General features: G+C 43.5%; 1 protein-coding gene and 2 pseudogenes across 2 annotated transcripts in view; all 3 read right to left on the bottom strand.

The window, feature by feature from the left end:
- The window catches only part of BIN2 (bridging integrator 2), a 33,669-nt gene extending 8,627 nt beyond the window's left edge, over positions 1-25,042 (bottom strand). For both annotated transcript variants that reach the window (XM_060024787.1, XM_060024786.1), the window contains exons 1-9: positions 24,943-25,042; positions 17,453-17,533; positions 6,854-6,908; positions 6,462-6,556; positions 5,776-5,871; positions 4,392-4,499; positions 3,998-4,083; positions 2,441-2,516; positions 1,070-1,152 (exon numbers count right to left, since the gene is read on the bottom strand). In XM_060024787.1, the coding sequence (XP_059880770.1) occupies positions 1,070-1,152; positions 2,441-2,516; positions 3,998-4,083; positions 4,392-4,499; positions 5,776-5,871; positions 6,462-6,556; positions 6,854-6,908; positions 17,453-17,533; positions 24,943-25,023 (761 nt within the window). In that variant the 5' untranslated portion in view covers positions 25,024-25,042. The remainder of the gene's footprint in view (positions 1-1,069; positions 1,153-2,440; positions 2,517-3,997; positions 4,084-4,391; positions 4,500-5,775; positions 5,872-6,461; positions 6,557-6,853; positions 6,909-17,452; positions 17,534-24,942) is intronic.
- LOC132434200 (protein DBF4 homolog A-like) lies at positions 14,936-15,504 on the bottom strand (annotated as a pseudogene).
- LOC132434537 (protein DBF4 homolog A pseudogene) lies at positions 15,491-16,660 on the bottom strand (annotated as a pseudogene).
- Positions 25,043-25,719: the final 677 nt, after the last annotated feature.

Here is a 25,719-nt window from a genome sequence, read left to right on the forward strand (position 1 = left end):
TAATTAAAACTGCAAAAATTCCATTTCATACCCATTACCTTAGAAAAATTAAGAAGTCTGACAATGTCGCATGTAGCAAGAATATGGAGCAATGAGGGCTTTTATTCACTTCCGGTGAGTTGTAAATTGGAACAATCACTGTGGAGAGCAATCTGGCAATGGTAATATCTAGTAAGGCTGAAGAAACCCAAATGCACAGACCCTATGACTCAGCAATTCGACTCCCAGTATGCATCCTAAAGAAACTCTTGATAATATTCACAAGGAGAAATGTGAAACGCGTTCACTGCATTATTTGTAACAGCATAAAACTATAAGACAACCCAAATGTCCACTAGCAGTTCAGAGAAATAAACTGTGAACTAGCCATACAACAGCATCCATAACAATTAAGAAAAGGAAAGATCAGAGCTGGCAACATGTAGCAACAAGGATAAGTTATCTCACAAACAATACTAAGAAAACAAAAGTAGTTGCAAAAGAACACATACAGTATAATTCTATTTAAATAAATTTTTAAACCATGCAAAATAATATTTTCTATGTGTGCATATATATGTATATAATAAAAGTAAAAAGACATGCATGGTAATGATAAATACTAAATTTAAAATAGTGGTTACACTTGGTGGGGGACAGGAAGAGAAAGTGAGTGGGGAAGGGACACTGGGAGATTTAATTATATATATATAATAGTTGATTTCTTTTCTTTTTTTTGGCTGTACCACATGGCATACAGGATCTTAGTTCCCCGACCAGGGATCGAACCCGTGCCCCCTGCATTGGGAGTGCAGAGTCTTAACCACTGGACCGCCAGGGAAGTCCCAATAGTTGATTTCTTAAATTTGGTGGTGGGTATATGACTCTTTGTTGCATTATTCTTTATACATTTAGTTACCACTAAAATATTTTGTAAAAATACTTTATATAGGGGTGTAGCACCAACAAAAAACAATATTATGTACATGAACAGAAAGGAAAGGTCAGGATTTGGGATTGGAGGTGAGAGTGTTGAATGTGTTCACACACAGGACAAACCAAGCAGAAATGAGTGTCAGAAGTGGCTCACCTTGAGAGTCCCTTCACCACAAAGACTTTGTCGGAATGTTGCTTCTCCAGTTTGCTCATCACCTCGTATAGATTGTGGTTCAGCTGGAGTAAGCAAGAGAGAAGGAGATGCTAGCCACGTGGGAACCTGAGACTGGCATATCCCTTCTCTCCCCAAAATAAAACCTTCCTACCCTTGATAAAATTCCTTATCCCTTTGCACTAGTGTCCAGGGTCCTGTCCCACTACCCCTTCTTCCTTTACTATGTCTAAAGTTCTGCCTCTTCCATCAGACTGGCAGCTCTCTCAAGGCTGGGTCCCTGGTATTTGATGTTGATTTGAGGTTCTAGCGTCTCTCAGGTGATCCAGGGAATGAAAACTCATTGTAATATTAACTAGGCAAATCATTATTTAGCCAAAGAAACTGTGGAGAGGAACGTGTGTGAATGTGGATGTGAATATAATTAATATTTTAACAGCAAAGAGTCTTGGAATCGCAGGACTAGAAGTGACCCTGTGAGGTCATGTTCTGTGGCTGCCCGTCATTGAATAGGATTGGCCCTATTCAAGACGAACTACCTGAGAAACTGACCTGTGCCTGAACACTGCCCTCTCTGCTCCCCAGCAACAGAAGATGGAGATTTAACTTGGTTCCCCACTTCAGCTGTTCCTTCCATAAGTCTAATCTCTTTTATGCATCTAAAGCCCATTTGGATGCCATTATTCAGTTGTTAATGGAGATGGACAGGGCCCTCTGACATTACATAAACATGTGGGGTTTTTTTTCATTTTCTTCAGTGTATTCAAAACAAACAAAAACTCAGTACACTAGAAATAGGGAAGAATTTCTGTTAACTTATGAAGGGTATTTACAAACATTCTAAAGCAAACAGCATACCTAGAAATGAAACACTGAAAATTTTCCCCTGAAACTGGAAACAAGACAAGAACGTCCACTATCACCACTTCATTCTGCGTTTTTTGTTATTTATATTTGTGGGGGTTTTCCCATATAATTATTGATCATTTAGGTTTCTAGCTCTTACCTCACTCTGCTAGTTTGTCAGTAATTTGGTTTCCCTTTGCTAAAATCTCCTATGAAGATTTATCAATTTCTCCTTATAGGACCTTTCAGCTTTCTATACTATGTATTTTTTAACATCTTTATTGAGATATAATTCACATTTAAAATATACAATTCATCCTTTTTAAGTTAAAGTTGTGCTTTAATACGTTCAACACAGTCCATCAAGTGCTATTATTTCATCATGAGAAAGAAGTAAAAATTTGTGATGCCCATATGGATATCTAATGAGGTTATGTAAATTAGAGCGACCTTCATATTTATTAGAAAAACCCTCCTAGATGTCTAAATTGGCCGGATGTTTCTCACCTTGCTCATTTCCCTGTAGAACACGTCTCTCAAGTTGGAAATGTTTTGGAAGATGGTCACATAACAGCCAATACGACTATCAAGAGGCAAAACAACAAACACGTGAAGGTAAGTGTTGGTAAAGGAAGTCTTTGAAGTACAAGGTAGGAGCGTAAGCCAAAGCCACTGCCGGCTCCGCACAGAAAAGCACCCCACGGCCTAGGCTCAGGACGTTCTGGGATCTGCATCCGTCAGAGCCAGGCCAGGGGTACAACTGACTCTCAGGAGCGGGAAGGCCAGAGGAGACACGACCAGCCTAGGCTGACACCAAAGTACAACAGATCTCTATGAAAGAAGTTATCTGATTCAGGCTCTTTAGGTTCTGAAGTAGATATGAGAGTGCTTTGAAGAATTTTTAAAGTGCCGTATAAATATAAGGCCATACAATTATAATTATTATAGTAAGTATTCTTTCTCAGTATCAATACTTGGACTTCTATGAAGCTGTATGTACATTAATGGAATTCTACCGTAAATGAATGGGGGAAGTTTACATTTAAAGAAACTCTTAAATTTCAATCCTGTTTAAATTAGGAATCACATAATTAATGTTTTAGAATACATGTAGTCATTAAAAAGGCTCCCTCATTCATAGACTAATATAAAGTGACAATACAAAATACTCTGACTACAATTGCTTTAAAGCATATCTTTTTTCTTTTTTCTTTTTTTTTTTTGGCTGCGTTGGGCCCTCGTTGCTGTGCGCGGGCTTTCTCTAGTTGCAGTGAGCAGGAGCTACTCTTCTTTGCGGTGCGCGGGCTTCTCATTCCGGTGGTTTCTCTTGTCGTGGAGCACAGGCTGTAGGGCATGTGGACTTCAGTAGTTGTGGCACACGGGCTCAGTAGCTGTGGTTCGCAGGCTCAGTAGTTGTGGCACACGGGCTTAGTTGCTCCACGGCATGTGGGATCTTCCCGGACCAGGGCTTGAACCCGCGTACCCTGCATCGGCAGGCGGATTCTTAACCACTGCGCCACCAGGAAGTCCCTTAAAGCATATCTTGTACAATGAAAAGCAAATAGGATACAAATAGAGCTTCTGTTCAGATTCCTCTTCCAATGTGGAAAATTTACATCTAAAACATTTTTACCTACTGTGAAGCAGAGACATCTTCATTAATGGAAATACTCATGCCATGGTGTATCTTCTACATGAATCCGGATGTTCACTAACCAAACTTGTTTAAAACAATACACGCTCAAGCAGAAAACCAGATACTCCTAGTATGCATGATGACAGCACTTTACTTGCCAAGATCTCTCCTATCCAAGAAGCATCTTATCTTTAAACCTGGAAAAGCTGGTAGGGCAGGGATGGTTATCTCTGTATTGCAGACAAAGAAACCAGGGTCGAGAGAGAAAGGTGGCTTGCCTAATATCACACAGCAAGTTACGAGCAGGGCTGAGGCTACATCCCACTCTTGGACCAGGGCTCTTTTCATGAGGACATGTTTGGGCTGCCAGGTGGCCTGGGACTCCACTGGCCCGAGGGTCCAGCCCTTTCCTGAATCTCAATCATTACCTATTATAAAGAACAGGCAGCTCCTCTAGTAGTTCCTGGTTCAGATCTTCAAATACAACCTGGGCTTTGTTGAACTCTTCCTCTGCCTAGGTGGTAAAAGAGACAGGACAATTCCCCTCATTCCTGAACCCAAAGCTAGAGGCTGCTTCCTTTATTCTCTGCATGTTTTCAGGGACGGGGCTTACTTGGAACCATGCCTCCCCTTCCCCAGACCTATGTCCTCCCCAGCCTCAAGTCTCTGCCCATCCTTAGAGCATCAGTGTCAGAGGAGACAGGATTTCCTTCAGGACACCGGAGGCTGAATTTATCGTTTCCTAAACCCAGCTTGGCCCAGCCACTTGCCACCATTATGGGGAGAGGGAGGGCAGGGAGTTTTTACCAGGCTCTTCTTTACCTTGGCAGTCTTGGCCTCATCTTTCTTCTTGGCATTCTGTACTGCCTCCAGGTGGTGTCGGGCACTGTCATAGTCCACGAGTTTCCGGCCCCGTTTGGCAATTCTTTCCTAACCCAGAGTCAAGAGAGAGGGCCTTGATACTCACTTTTCGGTGGCCAGGATGTGGGTAACAGAGTATCAAACAGAGAAGCCAGACTCCTGTCCTAGTATCAAATTTTACTCTCTGACAGGGTTTTGTGCCAAAGGGATCTCCCTCATTATCTGGAAAGAATGGGAATTCTCAGGAGGAGAGAGAGTAGAAGGCAATTCTCCAGAGCACCTGGAAGCCTGCACTGAATTTTAATACATCCTGGGAACCCACTAGAAACTGGTTCAGCATCTGGAAGAAACGGCCTTGAGAATCCTACTAAACTGAAAGTCAGGAGTTTTGGGTTTTACTCCCAATGCTGCCATTTATTAGCCTTGTCACCTAGGGCAAGGCACACCTCTTCTGGAGCCTCAGTAGCCTCATCTGCCCTATAGTGTTATTTTAAAGATCAAATGCTGAATATAAAGGGCTTTGAAAAGCCTAAAGCATAATACAAATAGTAAATTATTATGAGCACTGAGAGAACATTTACTCAATCAACTACAAATTATACCAGGGAGAGGCAAACAATGTTAATGGCTTTGTCTTGTTCTCTCAACCACAGAATTTGAAAGAATCTTGGTGATTATCTAATCCAACTTCCTATTCAATACACAAAGCTTCTCTACAATATCCAAGATAAGAAGCAGTTCGACTTCTTCTTGAACAGAGAATAGAGAACTCACTATCTCACAGTATATTTCATTTCTTTTTTGGAAAGCTTTAGCTATGAGAAATTTAAGTGAGGCTTCCTTTAATTTCTTCCTATATTAATCCAAAACCAGCACAGTGCCCAACAGAGTAGACGTTTAATAAATATGAGTTGAATGAATTAATGAATTCTAATTCTACTTTTCTGGAACAGTTTAGAACAGGTTGGATTCCTCTTGTATCTAATAGACTTTAAAGTATTTGAAGATAATTATTATAACTCCTCCAAGTTCCCTCTTCTCTACAATAAACATCTATAGTCCCACCAACTGTTTCTCACAACGAAATGGGATGCCCTGACCTGGATCTAATTCAAAGCCAGCCCAAATCTAGTTCACTGAAATCTAAGTCTAAATGTAACCTTCACACTACCTCTGACCCTCCTCCCTAACCTCTTGTCTAACCCTCAACTTTCAATCTTTTTCCTAACCTATCCAACTTCATTCCTAGCCATGGGGTCTAACTCTGCTTATACTTTTAACCCAACATGTTTTCTAACTTATATGGGCCACCCATAACCCATCCTTGATTCTGTAAATCCATTACCTTAATCTCGCTGAATTGGGCTACATAGTTTTCCATGGTCCTCAAAGCCTGGTCAGCTAGTTTCTCTTCATAGTCTTCCCAAAGGAGATCATTATTCTGTGGGATAGAGGCAGAGGGGAGAGGTGAGGGCTCCACTTCTCAACAGCAACTGCATTCCAGGGAAATACCCAAATTCTTCCTGCAACAAACTTCCTTTTTGGAGCACTGATATTTTTAGAATATCATTTCGGATTCTGGGGAAGAGTCAGATGAAGAAACAGCCCTTCCCCAAGGAACTGCTGTATAAGAGACTGGACATGCATTCAAGGGATTAAGAACAGGAACCGATGGTCGAGAGTCTTGGACTCTAGAGCTTGAAGGATAGGGAAGTTTGGGAGCAAATAACTGCATGAAATTGGTTTTCAAAAACAACCCATTGGTTTTGTGTGGGTAAAACTTCCTAAGTTTTTAAAGAGAGGAAGAGGGTAAAAAACAGAGGAATCCACAGATTACGGAAAACTTGTTTTTAACTTCATATAATATTTTCCTGTTACAGCTTTTTCCTACCACCTGTGATCACAGCTATACAAATGAACAGTGTGAACTGGCTCTTTGTTTTCCTATTTGCTTGGACAGACAAGCTGGGGTGAGGTTGAGATGAGGGTAGAGTGAGTGTTGAAGAGCTGTAAAGCCCAGAATACTCTTACCGCTACGATGGCCTTCAGCTCCTCATGACCATCCCACTTGCTGCTGTAGATCTCCTGCAGGGTTTCTGACACTCTCTTTGAACTTTCATGCATCACTGAAAGGAGAGAACTCAGTCCTACCATCAAGTAGTTTGGTATAATCATATGGGTGACAGACAAGTCAGTGGTTCCAATCCAAAAGGACAAACTCAAAAGGTTTGGGTTATCAGTCAGAGAAGCTGGATGGGGCTGGCATAGGAAAAGTTACTCTTCCTCGGCCCACAAATATCCAGCAGTCAGGCACAGGCAAGTGATGAAAAGCCTGAGTACGGTTGTTTTTTTTCCCCATCCCCCAGACCCCTTAGTAGCTGCATAAACGCCCTCTGGATCCCCCTGTGCTCCCTGATACCCACCTTTGACTGCACTGAGGAAGTTCTTCAGGTCCTTGTATAGCTTGTGGCCTTCCGCCTGAAAGGGAGAAATGCCTTTGATGACTAAAGAGATATATTTGGAAAGATGCTCCAGAAGTCAAAGCTGAAAAGTAGGTTAAAAGCGAAATCAATCCTGGAATTTCTTCAAATATTTGCAATTCTTATATATTAGCCTCTACTCTCTTTACCAAGAAGTCGTTGGTTATCTCTTTTGGGGCAAATTTTAAGTTGGGAAATTGCTCCCATTGCACTGGCATGTCTTCTTTCCGCTGTTTGTTCTCCCTTCCAGTGAACTAGAACCTATAGTTCCTCTGTTGGAACTTGAGTCCTATGTGACACTATATACGTGATCCTTTGACTTACACCTTCCTCTCTGGGTAGAAAAACTGCTACCATTTTCTATAGACACCAGGCCCTCTTCTTCTCTGCAGCCTCACACAGGCCATTCCTCTTCTCCCATGCACTTCATTTTTTTATTTTTCCTGTATTATATGTTTTAATCAATAACACTCTTTACCAGGCCTAATTATAGGCAGGTCTTAGGAAAATTTAGGTTCACCATCATGAAACTAAATTGTGTCATCTCTAGGAAGATTTTGACCAATGTATAGGTTTTTTTTTTTTTTAATTAACTTTTATCAGAGTATACTTGATCTACAATGTTCTATTAGTTTGCACTTCATTTTTTAATAGCTCTATTAGAACTTCTGCCCACTGGTCTTAGGTTGGCCTTCTGTATTTGGAGCAGGCTAATTTCTCTTGCACACAGGTTTGAAGATGTCTTTCACATGGCTTGCACCGAGTCCTCTTTTTCAGAGGCTTCCTCAATTGTTCCTCATGGTGTTGTCTAAAGCACATTCCCATTCTGGTCTCTCTCCTCTATGTGAACTCTAGTTTCCAGTTGGGTGAGAAGGAATTTTGAGGCCAGGCTGTTGACATTGGAGCTTGACTACAGGAGCGTGAGACTGGATTGAAAGGTGCAGCCCACATCAAGGGTATCGTACAGGGCCAGTGATCCTCAGTTCAGATGATTTGAGCTAAGATCCATTTTGCAGTACATGATAAAAATACTTGTGAACTTGTTTTATTTGCTTATGCTCATTATAGGTAGGCTATTGAGCATACCAGAAGTATAAAAAATTTATGAGAGAAAAGCTGAAAATTCTAATAACTTAATTTTTTAATCTGTGCAATTCTTTGAGGGAAAAATCATTATTATTTAATTTTAGCAGCAGAAAACCCAGGTCTACTTGGTCAAGTAAACAAAGGAAACTGGATTAATTATTTTATCCATCTTCTTGCCTCCACAGCTCACCTCTGAGCCAGTCCAAACTCTTGACCATATGTCAGGTTAAAAGTCCTTTTCAAGAGGCTGAATGCCAGGGCTTAAGGGACACGAAGACACAGTCTCAAGGGAATCTAAGGCGCTGTCAAAGGGGTAGGAGAAGAACTGGGATCATAAGGTGTGTTATAGCAAATGAGGATCAAGACAGCATCCTCTGATGACTGAAGAAGGACCAGATACTTCAGAGAGGTTAGAATGCATGAAGAATCAGTAAATCACTGAACTTGGTAATTGGAGGTCACTGGTGACCTTGAGAAAGTGCTTTCAACAGCATGATAGAGACAGATTCAGTCAGTTAACAAAATTCAGAAACACTTAGCATTCACCAGGAAAGATGTCTCACTTCCTCTTTGCTTTTCATTCACAAAAAAGGTTAAACAGTCTAACATGTTAAATGGACATAACAGCTTTTAAACATGGATATGGTAGGTAGGTATAACTGAGAGTTTTGAAAATGTGATAACCATGGTTTGAAAGAGTTTTGGGGATTATAAAAGTTAACAAGGATTTTAACTTCTTTCTTGAAAGAAAACAACATGGATCCAACTTTTTACTTCACCATGAAGATTTGGTCTCCAAAATACATGTTTGAATAACAAAAGCTGTTAAACGATCTTGCATAATTTCTTTTTCTTTTTTTTTTTTTTTTTTTGCAGTACGCAGGCCTCTCACTGTTGTGACCTCTCCTCTCCCGTTGCGGAGCACAGGCTCCGGACACGCAGGCTCAGCGCACGGGCCCAGCTGCTCCGCAGCATGTGGGATCTTCCCGGGCCGGGGCACGAACCCGAGTCCCCTACATCAGCAGGCGGACTCTCAACCACTGTGCCACCAGGGAAGCCCAATCTTGCATAATTTCTACAAATGAAATTCTTAATTTTTTTATCCCACTAGATATTATATGGCCTGAAAAATCAGATCAGTGATCAAGGCTACCACGTATGGTGGTACAGGTTGTATGTACACTGTTCAAAACTAAGGGTACTATTTATACCACAGTCCGTGTTTTAGAATCAAGTCTTTTGGTCAAAGTTCTTCTTTTCTGCTCCTACTGTTTCCTTTGAGAGGAGGGAGAGAGAGAGAAGAGAGAGAAGAGAGGGAGGGAGAGAGAGAGAGATGGTGGTGGTGGTAGTGGTAGTAGAGGGTGGGGTGGTGGGATAGCACCTGTGTCATTTTATTCCTTTGACCTGAAATGTCTCCAGGCTGAATAATCCCAGCATCTTTCTTCTCTCCTGACAGATGTGACTCTCACAGTCTTAGCTTTCCACTGGTCTGGGAGTCAAAAACTTGTTTCTACTACCAACTAGCAAGTGATTCCACTTTTCTGGCTTTAATTCCCTCATCTGTAAATACCAAGTAAGACTAGCTCTAAGTGTTAATTCTAGCTCTAAATGTTACGATTTTATCACTTCTGCTCTCTAAGTCCTTGCAAAATTCTTGGCAGTACCATAAGGAGTCTGTGTTAGTCCTCTCCATCCCTTATATTGATACAAAGTCCCAGCCCTCAGTTAATGAATCACTCACTCTGGAAGTGTGTCCTAAGCACTCAGGTAGCAGAGCTACCTCCTAAGAGACTGGGGTTCTGAGGATGGAGAAGAAGTGCCTGTCCTGGGGTTCCCAACTTGCTAGAGAAAAATGGACTCAGAATCCCAAACACTCAGCAAAATAAGGGCATGACCAACCCTGAGCAAGTGCTGACAGTTCTTGATCTAATCGAGGTCCAGAAGGGAAAGATGAAGCTCGATTGTTAGATGTGATTTTAAAGGCAATGAACTGGAAGCAGCTGTCACTACCAGAAATAAGAGATTAAAGTGTTGCTTTACGAAAATAATTCTTTCCCATTGGCCAAAAAGTTTGCTCGGGTTTTTCCGTAAGATGTTATGGAAAAATCAACCCAATATGTGTTTTGAGGAAAGGGAAAGGGGGAAGCAAGCAGAGCCCTCAAAGAAAAATTACTTATGGAAATTTGATTAAGAACCTAGGCAAGTGTCAAGGCCTTGAAATCTGACTGGGATGTTTGGAAGTGTTATTTATTTATTAATAAAAAGTTTACCTACAGGTGCTACCTGGTGGCACAGTGGTTAAGAATCCGCCTGCCAATGCAGGGGACATGCGTTCGATCCCTGATCCAGGAAGACCCCACATGCCGCGGAGCAACTAAGCCCGTGCGCCACAACTACTGAGCCTGTGCTCGAGAGCCCGCAAGCCACAACTACTGAACCCGTGTGCCACAACTACTGAAGCCCACGCACCTAGAGCCCACGCACCTAGAGCTCCACAAGAGAAGCCACCACAGTGAGAAGCCCGCACACCGCAATGAAGAGTAGCCCCCACTCGCCACGACTAGAGAAAACCCGTGTGCAGAAAGGAAGACCCAATGCAGCCAAAAATAAATAAATTGAAAAAAAAAAAGTTTACCTACAAACTGGTTGCAGGTGAAAGGTAGGGCACATGACCAACTGGTCCAACTTCTGGAATTCTTCACTTTCAATTTCCTTGACCTTGTCCTTTTTCCTCCTGTTCATCTCAGACACCTAGGTCCAGCTTCAGACCTGACTTTTTTCGCTGTCTTTCTCCTTAAACTGTGAGAGCCTTGAGAACAGGCATGTTGTCTTATTCAAGTTGAAGTCCCGGCATCTAGCACAGTGCCTGGCGTACAGCAGGTACTTATAAAATGTCTGTTAAATAAACTTCCCAAGCATGTTCAAACACCAGTTACTATGTGTATCATTTTCTCAGGAGAAAAGTTTTTCCTTATTCCTAGCCTAACTCCATTTCATTTCTCAAATTATTTCCCTGCCCAAGTGGTGTTTAGTTGGTAGGCTCACATAGGGAATTCTGAGGGGGTTGTCCCATCTAATCCTCTTATTCTCCTTCTTGTTTTTTTTCAAATTTTTATTTTTGGCTGTGTTGGGTCTTTGCTGCTGTGCGCGGGCTTTTCTCCAGTTGCGGTGAGTGCGGGCTTCTCATTGAGGTGGCTTCTCTTGTTGAGGGACGTGGGCTCCAGTAGTTGCGGCACACGGGCTCAGTAGTTGTGGCCTGTGGGCTCTAGAGCGCAGGCTCAGTAGTTGTGGAGCACAGGCTTAGTGGCTCCACGGCATGAGGAATCTTCCCGGACCAGGGCTCGAACCCATGTCCCCTGCATTGGCAGGCGGATTCTTTTTTTTTTTGCGGTACACGGGCCTCCCACTGCTGTGGCCTCTCCCACCGCGGAGCACAGGCTCCGGACGCGCAGGCCCAGCGGCCACGGCTCACGGGCCCAGCCGCTCCACGGCATGTGGGATCTTCCTGGACCGGGGCACGAACCCGCATCCCCTGCATCGGCAGGCGGACTCTCAACCACTGCGCCACCAGGGAAGCCCCCTCTTCTTGATGGCCCTTCCTTCATCTCCTACCCTTTCTACCCACACATCTGCCGTTGTAGGTCTATCCTATAAGGTAGAGAAAGGACTGAGGGACAGAATGGGCCAAGCGTCAGAAACCTTTCAAAGCAGGTGTCAACTTACTGATTCCTATCCTGGAGTTGGAAGTAGAACAGTAACTGGAGTTGTGAAGAGGCCCAGGGTGGCCTCCTTGTGAGGTAGAGGGGAAAAAGCACAGGGCTTAAGTTAGAATCCTAGCTCTGCAACTCTTATGGCATATTACCTTGATTATATTACTTCCCTCTCAATCAGATCCTATTTCCCTTTGATGGAGTTAGACTAGATCAGCGGTTGTTGCCAAATGCTGTTCTCAGACTAGCTGCTACATAATAAACATAGAAAGCTTAATGTAAAACACAGATTCTCTGGTTAATGATCACCTATGGTTAATACCACACAAAAAAGGAGATGACCAGATATTATGTGCCTCCAGATGGAAGACTATAATACCTATAATAGCAAGTATTCTTGCCTCCAAAACAAGCAAAAACAAAAATCTGAATCTCATCAAGCCTCTAAATCTGTTAATTTACAGAAAATACGAGACAGAGTAACATGTTAAACAATACCATGGAGATGCAACCAGCAAAATTTAGAGACTGCAGGAAACTGCAGGAAAACAGCCCAGTAACATCAATAAATAAACTGCAAAAAGGAGGGATTAGAAACCTACAGATGAAGAGATTTATTAAACATGGCAACAAATTGCTGATTTAAACAAATTGTTAAAAAAATGACACAATTAGAGGAGTGTGAACACTGAATATTTTATGATATTAAAAAATTATTGCTGATTTTTAAGATATTACTAAAATTTATGTTTTAGCTGGATAGTTAATCTGAAATATCTGAAAAGATATTTGTATTAAATTAAGTAAAAACGTCAAGTTACAGGCCTTCCCTGGTGGCGCAGAAGTTGAGAGTCTGCCTGCCGATGCAGGGGACACAGGTTCGTGCCCCGGTCTGGGAAGATCCCACACGCCACGGAGCGGCTGGGCCCGTGAGCCATGGCCGCGGAGCCTGTGCTCCACAACGGGAGAGGCCACAACAGTGAGAGGCCCACGTACCACCAAAAAAAAAAAAAAAAAAAAAGTCAAGCTACAAAACCATAAGAATGGAACAGTCTCACTTGTAAACCTATTTATTTGTTGTGGATATATTTAGAGATCATACACATACATAGCAAAGTAATTGTAAGCATAAAAAAACAACAGTAGTTGTAGCATGGGAGGTGTGAAATCATTATTTTTAATTCACTTTTTTCTTGATATACTTTTTTTTGTTTTTGGCCATGCGGCTTGTGGGATTTTAGTTCCCCAACCAGGGACTGAACCCAGGCCCTGGGCTGTGAGAGCACAGCATCCTAACCACTAGATCACCAGGGAATTCCCTCTTGATATACCTTCTGATTTGTTGTAATGATTAAATGTTTCATAGAAAAATATTTTTAGGTGTGATAATGATTTTGTGGTTATAGTTTAAGTCCTTATCTTTAGAGACTGATAATGAAATTTTTATAGATAAAATGATACCTAGAATCTGCTTCATAATGATCAAGGATGGGGAAAGTGGGTAGAGACATAGATGAAACAAGATTCCCAAGAGTTGATAAATTATTGAAGTTGGGTAATGGGTACCTGTGGATTCATTATACAGGTTTTTCTATCTTAGTATACACATTTGAAATCTTCCATTAAAACAAGTTTAAGATATAGATTCCCAAGCCCTACTACCAGAGATGTTGCATTATTTCTCAAATGATCCTGATACAGTCAACTACTGAATTAGATTATAGCTAATATCCTTTTAATATAATTTTTTAAAAATAAATTTATTTATTTTTTGGCTGCATTGGGTCTTCGTTGCTGCACACGGGCTTTCTCTAGTTGTGGCGAGCAGGGGCTACTCTTTGTTGCATGCACAGGCTTCTCAATGCAGTGTCTTCTCTTATTGCAAAACATGGACCCTAGGCGCACAGGCTTCAGCAGTTGCAGCATGCGGGCTCAGTTGCTGTGGCACACGGGCTCAGTAGTTGTGGCTCGCGGGCTCTAGAAAGCAGCCTCGGTGGTTGTGGCACATGGGCTTAGCTGCTCCGCAGCATGTGGGATCTTCCCGGACCAGGGCTCGAACCCATGTCCCCCACATCAGCAGGTGGATTCTTAACCACTGCACCACCAGGGAAGTCCCTAATATAATTTTAAAGAATTATTTTCCATATAATTCTTACATCATACCGTAAAGAATCTGACTGGTCTTTGGCCCTGGTTTCTGAGAAGTAACTTATAAATCCTTGGCATTTTGTTATTCATGGTGGGCCTCTCAGATCATACCTGTGTCTATGCTAAACAAATGACTCAGGAATGGTGGCTGGTCAGGTGGGAAAGGTGAACCAAGTGATTAGAGGGTTGGGGCTTTCATACAGGTGATATCAGTATGACCTCCAGAAAGGAGGGAAGTTAGAGATTAAGTTCAATCACACGGCCTATGAATGATTCACTATGTAATGAAATCACAATAAAAACTCTAGACACCTGAAGTTCAGGTGAGCTTCCCTGATTGGTAATCCTACATCAACGTGCTGGGAAGGTGACGTGTCTTGAGAACACAGAAGCTTCATGGTTGGGATCCTCCCAGACCTCCCCTTGCGTGTCTCTTCACTTGGCTGGTCCTGGTTTGTACCCTTTATAATAAGACTGTGATTAAGTAGAGCACTTTGCTGAGTTCTGAGAGTCATTCTAGTGAATTACGGAAGATGAGTGGTCTGTAGGAACCCCCACATTTGTAGCCAGTTTGTCAAAAGCGCAGGTGGCCTGGGAACTTTGGAGGTTTACAGACGGTGTCTGAAGTGAGGTAGTCTAGTGGCGGACTACGCCCTCAACCTGTGAAATTTGAACTAACTCTGGGTATTTAGTGTCAGAGTTGCGTTGCAACTGGATATTCATTTAAGTTAATAACTAACTCCCTTCTGTTATAAAGAGGGGATCCAATTTCCAGGACTCATGTCAGAATTAAATGAGATAAATGGGATGCCTGGCACACAGAGGTGGAAAGTCAATATCCTAAACCTCTGTAATCCACTTCTTTGCCCCCCTTTTTAAAAAATGAGCCACAAGTTTATTCTATAATTTTTCTGTAACAGGTAATGAATTCTGCAGAAAAATGCAAACATCACCTTTATTGTTAATATTTACATTTGGTTCTGTAAACAAACTTGGCAAAAAAAAAAGAAGAATTTTTATACAAATTTTAAAAATTTCAAGAATATGATCTTCATCACTTCTGAAAGCTATTTATTTTAAGTCAAAAGCCAGTAAATATACAGGTTGAAAGGGAAGAGAAAAACATTGACAACAGATTATTTGAATTTCCCTCTTCCCAAGTATCTAAAGTATCACATATACCACTGTTTTCAGCATAGCCTGTGAAATCTAAAAATTCTGACTTCACTAGTCTGAAATAAGTTCAGTAGAGATTGTAGTGGTGAACCACAGATTGTTTTCTTCTTGCGTAGTAAGAAGTTCAGTTCTCTTCTTATCAAACTCCACATTTGGTTCCAGATTTTATTTTTCTTCCTTATAATATTTTCACTCTCCAGTGGATTTTACCAGAAGGTAAACTACCTGTATTCTTGATGTCACATTCACTAGGTTCCTAGGAGGACTCTGGAATGGAGTCTTTGCCTGAATTGTTAGATGTTCCTGTAAACTGTTTATTGCTAACAGACTAGAATCATGACCAAATACTGAATGAAGGTCCTTTTCCTTCAGATCCTGTGCTGGGAAATGCACAGCATCTGACTTTCGTTTTGGTTGAGATGCTCTTATCCATATTGAAATTAGAAATGTATATACATGTCTGTGGCCGACATGGATAGTGATCTACCCTTACTTCTAAGTCATTTTCATGTATAATTAATTTCTGTTCAGAAATGTCAGGAATGCATTCCTGCTCATTTTTATGTGGAGGTAGATGTGTAAAATTTTCTTTTATGTCATTTTCGGCTGGATTTAAAATGGAACATTTATTAGATGTTGTCTCATCAAGCCCTCTCAATTCACTGGAAAAGTAGGGAATATGTTCTGAAATAAACACATTTTGTTCGGGTTCCTGGGTTTCTTTATACAGGAAACTCTGCTCAATCACTTGTACGTTATTTTCCCTGAAGTCTGAGATGTATGTTGCGATTCTAGCTTTTCTTTATATTCAGGCTTTTTCAGGACAGTTGCAGTAATAGGAGAAATGGATCTAATACTGTATTTTATTCTTTCAGGCATGTCCCTTTCATATTCCACAAAATCAAAAACTAACTTAGATACAATACCATCAACAACTTGATAGTGATTACTCTGTGCAAAGTTTCTGTGCTGCTCACTTAGAATATGTGGCTCATATCTTCTACCTTTACAAAAGGCTTTTTGAGTCTACTTGTTCTTGCTTTTTGTGGACCAATACCTATTCTTTTCCCCACATCGTTTACAGAAGTGCTTGATTTCTTGAGTAAATACTTTCTTTTGTTCAATGTAGCATCTAATGTCATCAATTGAAGAATTTTTACTCCCCATGACAAGGCATTTGATAATATACTATTTGAAGGAAAAAAATCATGGTCATTTCTAGCTTTTTCGACCACTAATTTTCCTCTGATCAAACACACTGAATCTGGAGACTCAAATGAACTTCCATCATGGCTAGAATAAGGTGAAGTGGTTTCTGCACTATACGCAAATTCAGGGCTTGGTACATGAGAAATTTGTCCTTTTTATTTGAAATAAGATAACTGATATCTTTACTGAGAAATTCTTGAACTCGCCGTCCCAGATCCTTAATGTCCTTTGGCAGTTTTTCAGATACAGTGACAGAAGGTAAGTCAATGTAAAATACTTTTCCCCAAAGTGGCTTACTTTTGGATCTTTCTGGTTTGTTATCAGTTTTCAGAGTTTAAAGATGGCTATTTTTTTCATTTTTGACATGAACTCCACCCTGGAAATGTCCTTTGCTGTAGATCCTCATGGCTCCGTAGTTCATGGCAGCCACCTGGCATTCACATGCTGGGTCTGGAGAGGGTGTCACGTCCAGCAGCTCTGGAAACACGGCTCTCCAAGGCCCGCTGACTGGCCAGCTGCCTCTCCCCTTTTGCAGGCCACCAACTGTTGTCCACTTCTTTTTTTTTTAATGTTACTATATATGAGTTATATATTTTTTCTTGTTCCAATTGCATGTGTACTATAGAATTTTCAGAGTTGGCTGCAGTGACCTGTTATCCACTTCTTAAAGTAAGTTTTCTACATAAAATTACCCATAACGTCCAGTGAAGACAGAAGGAACAGTGAGAACAGGAGGTTTGGGTGAGAATGACAGGTAAAAGATGGAGATATTGTTTTAGAATAAATGGCTTTGGTGAGGTAGATGCAGTGGACAAAGAGGCAACAAAACATGGGGCCACTGAGATGAGAAGACCCTTAGGGTGGGAGAGAGGCAGCCTAGGGAAGACAGTAAGCCAGAAACTAAGGTGACAGGGACTTGTTTTGATTTTGTCTAAGGACCTGGTGATGTCACTGTACCCTGGGGGAACCACCAAGAGAAAAGAAGAACACTCGTCTGTCCCCCTAAACCCAGAGTGAGCAGGAACAGGAAAGGTAATTTTCTGTGGTTCCCAGGAGAAGGATAAGCAGCAGGTCACCTTGTGGCCCTTACTCCTGGGGGGAGGATGGGTTACTAGGGATGCTTGCTGATTTGCAGAACCTGCTGTTCTTCTGCCAATCGGCCCTCATATCTTCTTTCTTCCTCCAAGCTTCCCTTTCCCACCCTCCAGATTACCTGTTGTTGGTAGAAGTTATTGGCATTTTGTTCAAACCGTTCATCTTTGGTTTCCACAGTTTTCCCCAACTTCTGCAGTACCTGGGGATATAAATCAGAGAGGTCCACACTGTTATACTCAAGTCTCTCTTGACTGTTGGCCTCATTTGACCCTGGCTTCTCTCAGAGTCTCAGGTGCAACTTAAGGGAGGTACTCATATCAGCCCAACAGAATTAGAAATATAGCATGTTGCTGAAAAATCAATCATGTTTTATGGTTCTTCTCAAATTGGGGTACTCCTGGGGATATGCAGCAGTGTACTAGGGGGTATATATAAAGACCAGAATAAATAAGGTATATGTTCCTGGAATGAAATTGTTATTTACAGTGGTTTTCGGCATGGGGGAGAGTATTATATTAAAACAAGAATTAATTAGAAGAATGTAAAATGTGCATGGCTTTTAAAGATAAAACATGAGGCTTGAAGACATTTTTTTACTTGAGAGACCCTCTTCCAGCCATAGCAGCAGATTCCTTTAGATAGATGAGGTCAGAGAGGCGAGCAGGAGACTCTCTTCTTCTGAAGGCCCTTGTGGAAAACTTTGAGAAGCCCTGATATAATGCATTTGAAACTCAGCTAGAAGTGAGGGCTGTCCATATTGATCTCCTCTCCCCTGGGACCGGGAGAGCCAACCATCATACTGATCTGAGTGCTCATGCAAAGGACATGGAAATGAGAAAGGCACAGCTCCTGTTCTCATAGGGGACACCCACTTCTAACAAGGAAGACCCTGACTCTTGTATCTGTAACCCCATTTTGGAAGGAGGCACCACCATCCCCCAGACCCAAGTCAGAATCAGGAGCTGCCCTCAACTACTTCTCTCACTTCCTTCATGGAATCCCTCACCATCTGGAAACCATCCCATGATTTCCCGTCTCACTGCCACAGCTTTAGTCCAGGCCTTCACTGTTTTCCACCTGGCCTGGTCTATCATGCTGCTGCTTAAAGCCTTCTGATGATTCTCCATTCATCTGCTCAACAGATTTTTATTAAATGCCCAATATGGGACTTCCCTGTTGGCACAGGGGTTAAGAATCCACCTGCCAACGCAGGGGACACGGGTTTGATCCCTGGTCCGGGAAGATCCCACATGTCGCAGAGCAACTAAAGCCCGCGCCCTAGAGCCCATGCTCCGCAACAAGAGAAGCCACCGCAATGAGAATCTGCACGCTGCGATGAAGAGTAGCCCCCGCTCGCCGCAACTAGGGAAAGCCCATGCGTAGCAACGAAGACTCAACGCAGCCAAAAAAAAGTATCTACAAGTTATAGTTCTAACTCTAGCATACATATGGGTCTCAATGATCTGACCCTTCATTGAGCCTCAGCTCTCAGCATTCCTTCTTCCTACCAGTCTCTCTCTCTCACACTTCTTTAGTTTTCTAATAAGCCATACTGTTGCTTGCTGTAGATGCTGTTATTTACAGTGGTTTTCAGCACGGGGGAGAGTATTATATTAAATAAACCCATAACCCAATGCCCTCTTTCCAGAATGCTCTTCCTCACCGTATCGTCAGCCAACTATCTAAAAAGACCTAATTCATACTCTATATCCTTTGTGACACTTAATCACATCTACTTTATCCCATTAATCAAGCTAAATGGCTCCCTCCTAAGCAGTTACAACTTCTGTACCTGTATACACTTTTGTTACTGGTTTTTGTTTTTGTTTTTTTGTTTCTTTTGGCCATGTTGCACTGCTTGCTGTGTATTTTAGTTCCCCAACCAGGGACTGAACTCGGGCCCCAACAGTGAAAGCGCTGAGTCCTAACCACTGGACCACCAGAGAATTCCCCTATTACTATTTTATTATTTGCATTTATCTATGTCTCCTTCTAAACTGTGAGCTCCTTGAGGATTGGGCACTTGCCTTATCTGTATTTCTCAGTATCCAGCAAATAGATACTTAATACTTACAACAGGAAGGAGAGTGAGACTGATACAGGAGGGAACCAATGGACTGGGCCTTGAATTAAGATTTTGCTAGGGACTTACCCGGTGGTGCAGTGGATAAGACTGCGCTCCCAATGCAGGGGGCCAGGGTTTGATCCCTGTTCAGGGAACTAGATCCCACATGCATGCCGCAACTAAGAGTTTGCATGCCACAACTAAGGAACCTGTGTGCCACAACTAAGGGGCCTGCAATGCTGCAACTAAGGAGCAGGCAAGCCGCAATCAAGGAGCCCGTCTGCTGCAACTAAGAGCTGGTGCAACCAAATAAATAAATAAATATTAAAAAAAAAAGATTTTGCTAGACTGAAATAAAGTAAAAAGGGTGAGGATAGAAAGAGGATTTCAGGCAAAGATAACATCAGCAAAGTCACAGGAGTATGCAAATTCATGGCAGTTTCATGAGATGGTTCAGCATGACTGGTTTAGGGTGTGTTATGGGGAGTGATGGGTAAGGAAACTAGAAAGGGAGATCTTGCCTTCAATAACTTCCCAAGACTCAAAAACTCTGGCAGGCTGAGCTGAGCTCGTTCTCCCAAACCTAGGCCATTCCCATTCTATCCAGGCAACATCCACTACCCCTAGGGTGCCAGCGGTACAGCTCGAAGTTCAATGTCTGCCTTTGTGTCTAAGTCTGGGTTCAGAGTATCTCTTTGTTTTCTGCAACAACCTGGGAGTTCCTCAGGGCAGATTTGAGTTTGCTCCTCTCTCTGCCTTCTCAGGGTTCAGACTAGGAAGAAAGAACAGGGTGTACCTGGGCAGCTGGTTCTCTTTTTGGGAAATACTTGACTCTGAGGTTTGAGGCGCCCTCTCCCCTTCTCACTTTGGTGTCCTCACCAAACTGAGTTTCCAAATCACTGAACATCAATTCTCATTGCGAAGGACTCTGAATCTTATGGAAAAGCGCCCAGGTCTTGGGCGTGAGACCGGCTCTATGTAGACTCTGACTAAGGTGTCTCCATTCTTAATCCTGGAGCTAACATCTCTCACTTCTGGAGCTCTCTCTATGGTGGTTAAGCTCAAGGTTGCTGGAGTGAGACAGATATATGGCTTTTCCACTTACTGGCTATAAGCCTTTGGGCAAATCACTTCAACTCTAGAGCCTCAGTTTACAGAACTCCCTTTCCCCCACTAAGATAATAATATCTCCTGGAGTTGTTGGGAGAATTAAATATTATACACATAAATTGCTTTCACAGTGCTGCCCTATGGTGAGCACTTAATACAAATATTATCATTGTGTCTAGTTCCACTCCCTTCCCTATAAATACCTGTCTTTATTTCCTTTTCAGTTTAGCCATATGTGTTTGTCTGTGTCTCTCTACTCCACCTCACTTGACAGCCGGCCCTGGGTGTGCAGAGTCGCTCATCTTCCCAGGCTCCACCCTCTGCCCCCAACCAAACACTGTCCTCTACCAGAAAGTTGCAACACCACCTTGTTTAGTGGTAATGGCAGCTCTCACTTCCTTCCTGCCACCCCTCCCTTCCTTTGACTGGGGCTTGGTTCTTCTGCTGGGGGTGCGGGGAGGGGTGCTGAAAGGAGAGAGGTGTCAATTCAGTCTAGAGTCAATGTGGCACACCCTGGAGCAGACCAATATCCCCAAACCCCAAAAGGCTCAAGGCAAAAAGGCTTGGAGGGTGTGGGAGTGTGTGTGTTGAGGGAACACTCCCACCTTCAACTCTGAAACTGAAAAGATGAGTATGATCTCCCTGAAAACATAACCCAATGCCCTGGGCCCAAAGTATTTGTTGCCTTAAGCAAGAGGGCCATGTGTCAGGGCACCTACACTATGTTGTAGATGTTCCTCCTCAACTAGAGTTCCTTGAGGAAGGAGGATGTAGGGATGCTCTACAGATGTCTGTTGAAAGACTTAATAATTCTACCTTTGGATTATTTACTAATGAAAGCTCATATAATGCCAATCCTTAAAGTCCTGCACTGAGAATTTCACCCCAGTTTGCCTGGCCTAGCAGATGAGAAGTTAGAATACAGATTATTTAAAGAGAAAGAGCAGGGACAAGAGAGAAAGTAAATGTGGCAAAATGTTAACACTTGGTGAAACAGGTGAAGAATATTCCAGTGTTCATTGACCTATTTTAATTTTTGTGTAGGTTGGGGTGGAAGTATAGAGCTTAAAAAAGAAATCACTGCAGACATGTTTTATATTTTAGTTAATTCTGTCAATTGGAGTAATTTGAAGAGGGGTTGGATATTAGACATTATGGAATTTTGTTAGAAAATTTTTTCTTAGATGTGATAATACTGTAGTTATGTAAAAAACCCTTATTTTCAAAAAAAAAAAAAAAAAAAAAAAAAAACCCTTATTTTCAAGATATATTCTAAAGTAGGCTCTCCTTAATATGGCCCTAATATATTTTCCAGCCTTTTCTCCCACCACTCCCTGAGCTCCAGCTCAGCTGCATTTTTCCCTATTCCGCCTAAAAGGATTTCCAGATTCCACGCCTTGCTCATGCTGGCATTCCCCAGCTGGACTGCTCTCTCACCACTTGCCTGAGGAACTACTAATCAGCCGTAATTCCTATCTCAAATTCAGCCTTCACTACAAAACCTTCCTCTATTCTCAATTCTTCTGCCCTCTCAATTTCCCACAGACAAGCAGATCTCTCAGGTCACTTATTTTACTTTAAACAAACAAACAAACAACAACAAAGAAAACCCCAACTAGACTGTAAGCTTCTAGCAGGCAAGAATGCCTCTTGCTTATCTCTAAATTCCCTCCCGGGGTCCAGCCCAGTATCTCGGACAGAGGAGTTTTTCTGTAAATATTGCTGATTGAACCCTCTGGGATACAAGCTGAGTAAAAGTCAACAGATGAAAAGACCAACAAAGGAGTGGTAAACAATGAATGCCCTTTCTTGGGGGAGATCTGAGAAGTCTGCCACAGAGAAATCACAAACAGATGGTGAAAGTATTAGTTTGAAACGTGAAGATGTATCATACTGTAAAAACACAATAAAGCCAGACTCCTGTTGAGTCTGAGTAGGAACTGGAAAATAAAACAAGAATGCTTCATCTCCATTGTGTTTAACAGTCCCCAGACCTTCACTCCTAGGTTTGCTCCTTCGAGATCAGCAGGAAGTGGGCAGGCACAGGAGGAAGTGGGGAGACACAGATGTTAGAGTGGTTTTTCAGGAAACTTGTAAAGAGAGCAGCCTGCGATTGGGATCCTAAGGCAGGACACCTGAGTTTCAGTGATAATTCTGCCACTTGCCAATCTCTTTTGAGACTCATTTCCTCATTTCTAAAGTGGGGATACTAATAGCATGCTTAAAGAGTTGAAAAGATGAAGTGAGATCATATCACAAGAATGTGGGCTCCATAAAGGGAGATATCACGTCCTTCTTATATTCCTGTGCTTTGTCCATAGCAGGCACTTGATATTTGACACATTAGTTGTTACATATTACTCAGATGATTACAGTCAACTGCCTATAGTAAAACTGCAGTGTCCCAGTGAGTCCTTTCTTTTGACGATAACATTCTCCCTCTTTATCTTGCCTTCAATAACTTCCCAAGACTCAAAAACTGGCAGGCTGAGCTGAGCTCGTTCTCCCAAACCTAGGCCATTCCCATTCTATCCAGGCAACATCCACTACCCCTAGGGTGCCAGCGGTACAGCTCGAAGTTCAATGTCTGCCTTTGTGTCTAAGTCTGGGTTCAGAGTATCTCTTTGTTTTCTGCAACAACCTGGGAGTTCCTCAGGGCAGATTTGAGTTTGCTCCTCTCTCTGCCTTCTCAGGGTTCAGACTAGGAAGAAAGAACAGGGTGTACCTGGGCAGCTGGTTCTCTTTTTGGGAAATACTTGACTCTGAGGTTTGAGGCGCCCTCTCCCCTTCTCACTTTGGTGTCCTCACCAAACTGAGTTTCCAAATCACTGAACATCAATTCTCATTTTACAGAGGCAGAATCTGAAGCTCAGAGCAGGGATGTTATTTACCTGAGGCTTCGGAGCCCATGCTAAAAAAGGAAAGAAATCTTAAAGCAAGGGCGTAGTGTTGATAGGCTAGATGAGGACAGGTGAAAGCGTGAGGTAAAATCAATTGCTGTGTCTTTTAAACATAACTATTATCCACGAGTTTTTGGTCTTCGGCGATTTCTTTTTGTTTTTCCAACCCATAGAGTAGCTGGCCTTCTCTTCTCTAGTACCTCCTTTTCCTCCACAAACCACTTCTAACTACACCTTCCCACAGGCTCTGATCACTATCAGATTTGTAACTAGACAGCCTTTGGAGAGACTGAAACCATGATCAAGGTGAAGTTAGGGTAAAGTAACAAAGTCTAGCCACACAAAAATCTTTTCCTTTTCCTCTGCTCTTTCACATGACCCCAGCTTCCTCAGACAAAGACCGGGGGAAAAAACACACACATTCCCCCTACCCTTCCACTGTGAGTCTCTTAAACATAGGCACTACATCTATATTCCATCAATTCTCTGTTGATAATCCCACTTGGGAGAGCTGGCTGCCTTTAATCCTTCCCAGCACTCAAGCTAGTGCTCCTCTTTTGGAAGATGATACAAATATTTAAATTCTTAAGCATATGGTGTTCATTCAAATGCTTCTAAGACCACAAAGTCTTAGAAAACCAAAATTCTCTCCCAGGTCCTTATCGCTCTCTCCCTCTGGTTTTTCTTCTAGCCTATTCATTTACCCCTACCATCTCACCTACCAGAGTGTTGGTGGGTGGAGAGCAGGGGTTCAGGCTAGAAGCAAAGAAAATACTCTGAACGGGTAGAAACAGTAATGCCACTGAAGTGTGTGGAGCAGCGTCCACACCGTCTCTGTAGGTGGGCAAGTTATAGACGGACGTACAGACAGCCTACCTAGATGGAGCAAGGCCACCCACCGCTACCCGAGGATACAATGCAAAAAGAAGTGCTCTTTCCCCACCCTGAACAGGGTACTCTCCAACGCCAAAGCGAGGCCCAGGAAGCAGATACGGGCTTCTGCTTGCATCAGCTTAAGCAACACCCCGCGGCCAGGCCGGGTCAGGTACAGAGCGAATTGGGCAGAATTCCTCTAGTCCTCCTGGCCTCCCGGTCCCAGCTAACGGGTGATGCTCGCTGGCAGGCCAGCTGGTCAGTACTGTCTTATGACTCTGGGAAATGACCCTCTTTGAACCTTCAATTTCATCATCTGTAAAAAATACCACCTTCGCTGGGTTGCGAGGCCAAAATTTGCTACACAGCAGTCACCAACGTTAGTTCCTTTCTTTCCCCTTTTCTGGGTCAGCTTGGGCGTTGTTTAAGGTTCCTGAGAGAGGCCGTGGGAAGCGTCTCCCAGCTTCCCCCATCCCTGCCCAAGACCAGGCAAGGCTCTGCTTTCTCTCAAATCTGCCTGTTTCAATGGAAACCCAGTCCCCGCTCGCGTTTCCCGAGGTCAATCGGATACCCCTGAGGGCGGCCCAGCTTCCCGGCCCCGAGCGCCCTGCACGCCCTGGTCGCCCCGTGGAGCCTCGGCCTCGGCTCCCGGCTGCCTACCTTCTCCTGGGCTCTGCTGAACTTCTTCTGCACCTGCTTGGCGAAGAGGCCGGCGGCGCCGCTCGCCCTGCCCTCGGCCATCCTGCCAGCTCCCCAGGGGCAGCAGGCCCTGGCCCGGAGCCCTGTGGTTTTCTCTGGGCCCCTGAGGAGGAAGCGAGGTTCCCGGCATGCCTCGCATCCGGTCGGGCGGGCGGGCCTCGCGACGCACACCCCGCCCCGCCGCCGCCGCCTCGGGCTCACCCTGGGCTGCCCGAGGCTGCCTGAGGCCCAGGGCGCCCGGCCCTCACGGAGACCCTTGCAAGGCCCACTCGAGGCCCAGCCGGTGGCGCCCCGGGGCCCTACCCCGAAGCCCGTCCGGCTCCCGGGTGCGGCCCGGGGAGGGGCCAATGGGGCACCTGTGGGGCTCAGGCGGGGGCTGGGCCTGCGCCTGTTCCCAGGAGGCGGGAAAGGCGGGCCTGCCCTCAGGCGGCGCTCCAAACCCTCCGGCCCTGAGGTAGAGGAACACCAGCCCCGTTGAAGAGCTTGCAAACGTGCGCCAAGACTCAGTGTTCCCCGAGAGCCAAATTAGCTGTAACCGATTAGCGGCAGTGTGTGTGTGGGGGGGGATAACTGAAACAAGGGGGTAGAAAATACTGCGATTTCCACTCAGCAAGAGGGTTGTATAAGGGACTTCTCTGGTGGCGCAGTGGTTGAGAGTCCGCCTGCCAAAGCAGGGGACACGGGTTCGAGCCCGTGTTTGAGCCCTGGACCGGGAAGATCCCACATGCTGCGGAGCAA

The sequence above is a fragment of the Delphinus delphis genome, chromosome 11 (genome assembly GCF_949987515.2).
Source record: "Delphinus delphis chromosome 11, mDelDel1.2, whole genome shotgun sequence".
Classification (NCBI taxonomy): Eukaryota; Metazoa; Chordata; class Mammalia; order Artiodactyla; family Delphinidae; genus Delphinus; species Delphinus delphis.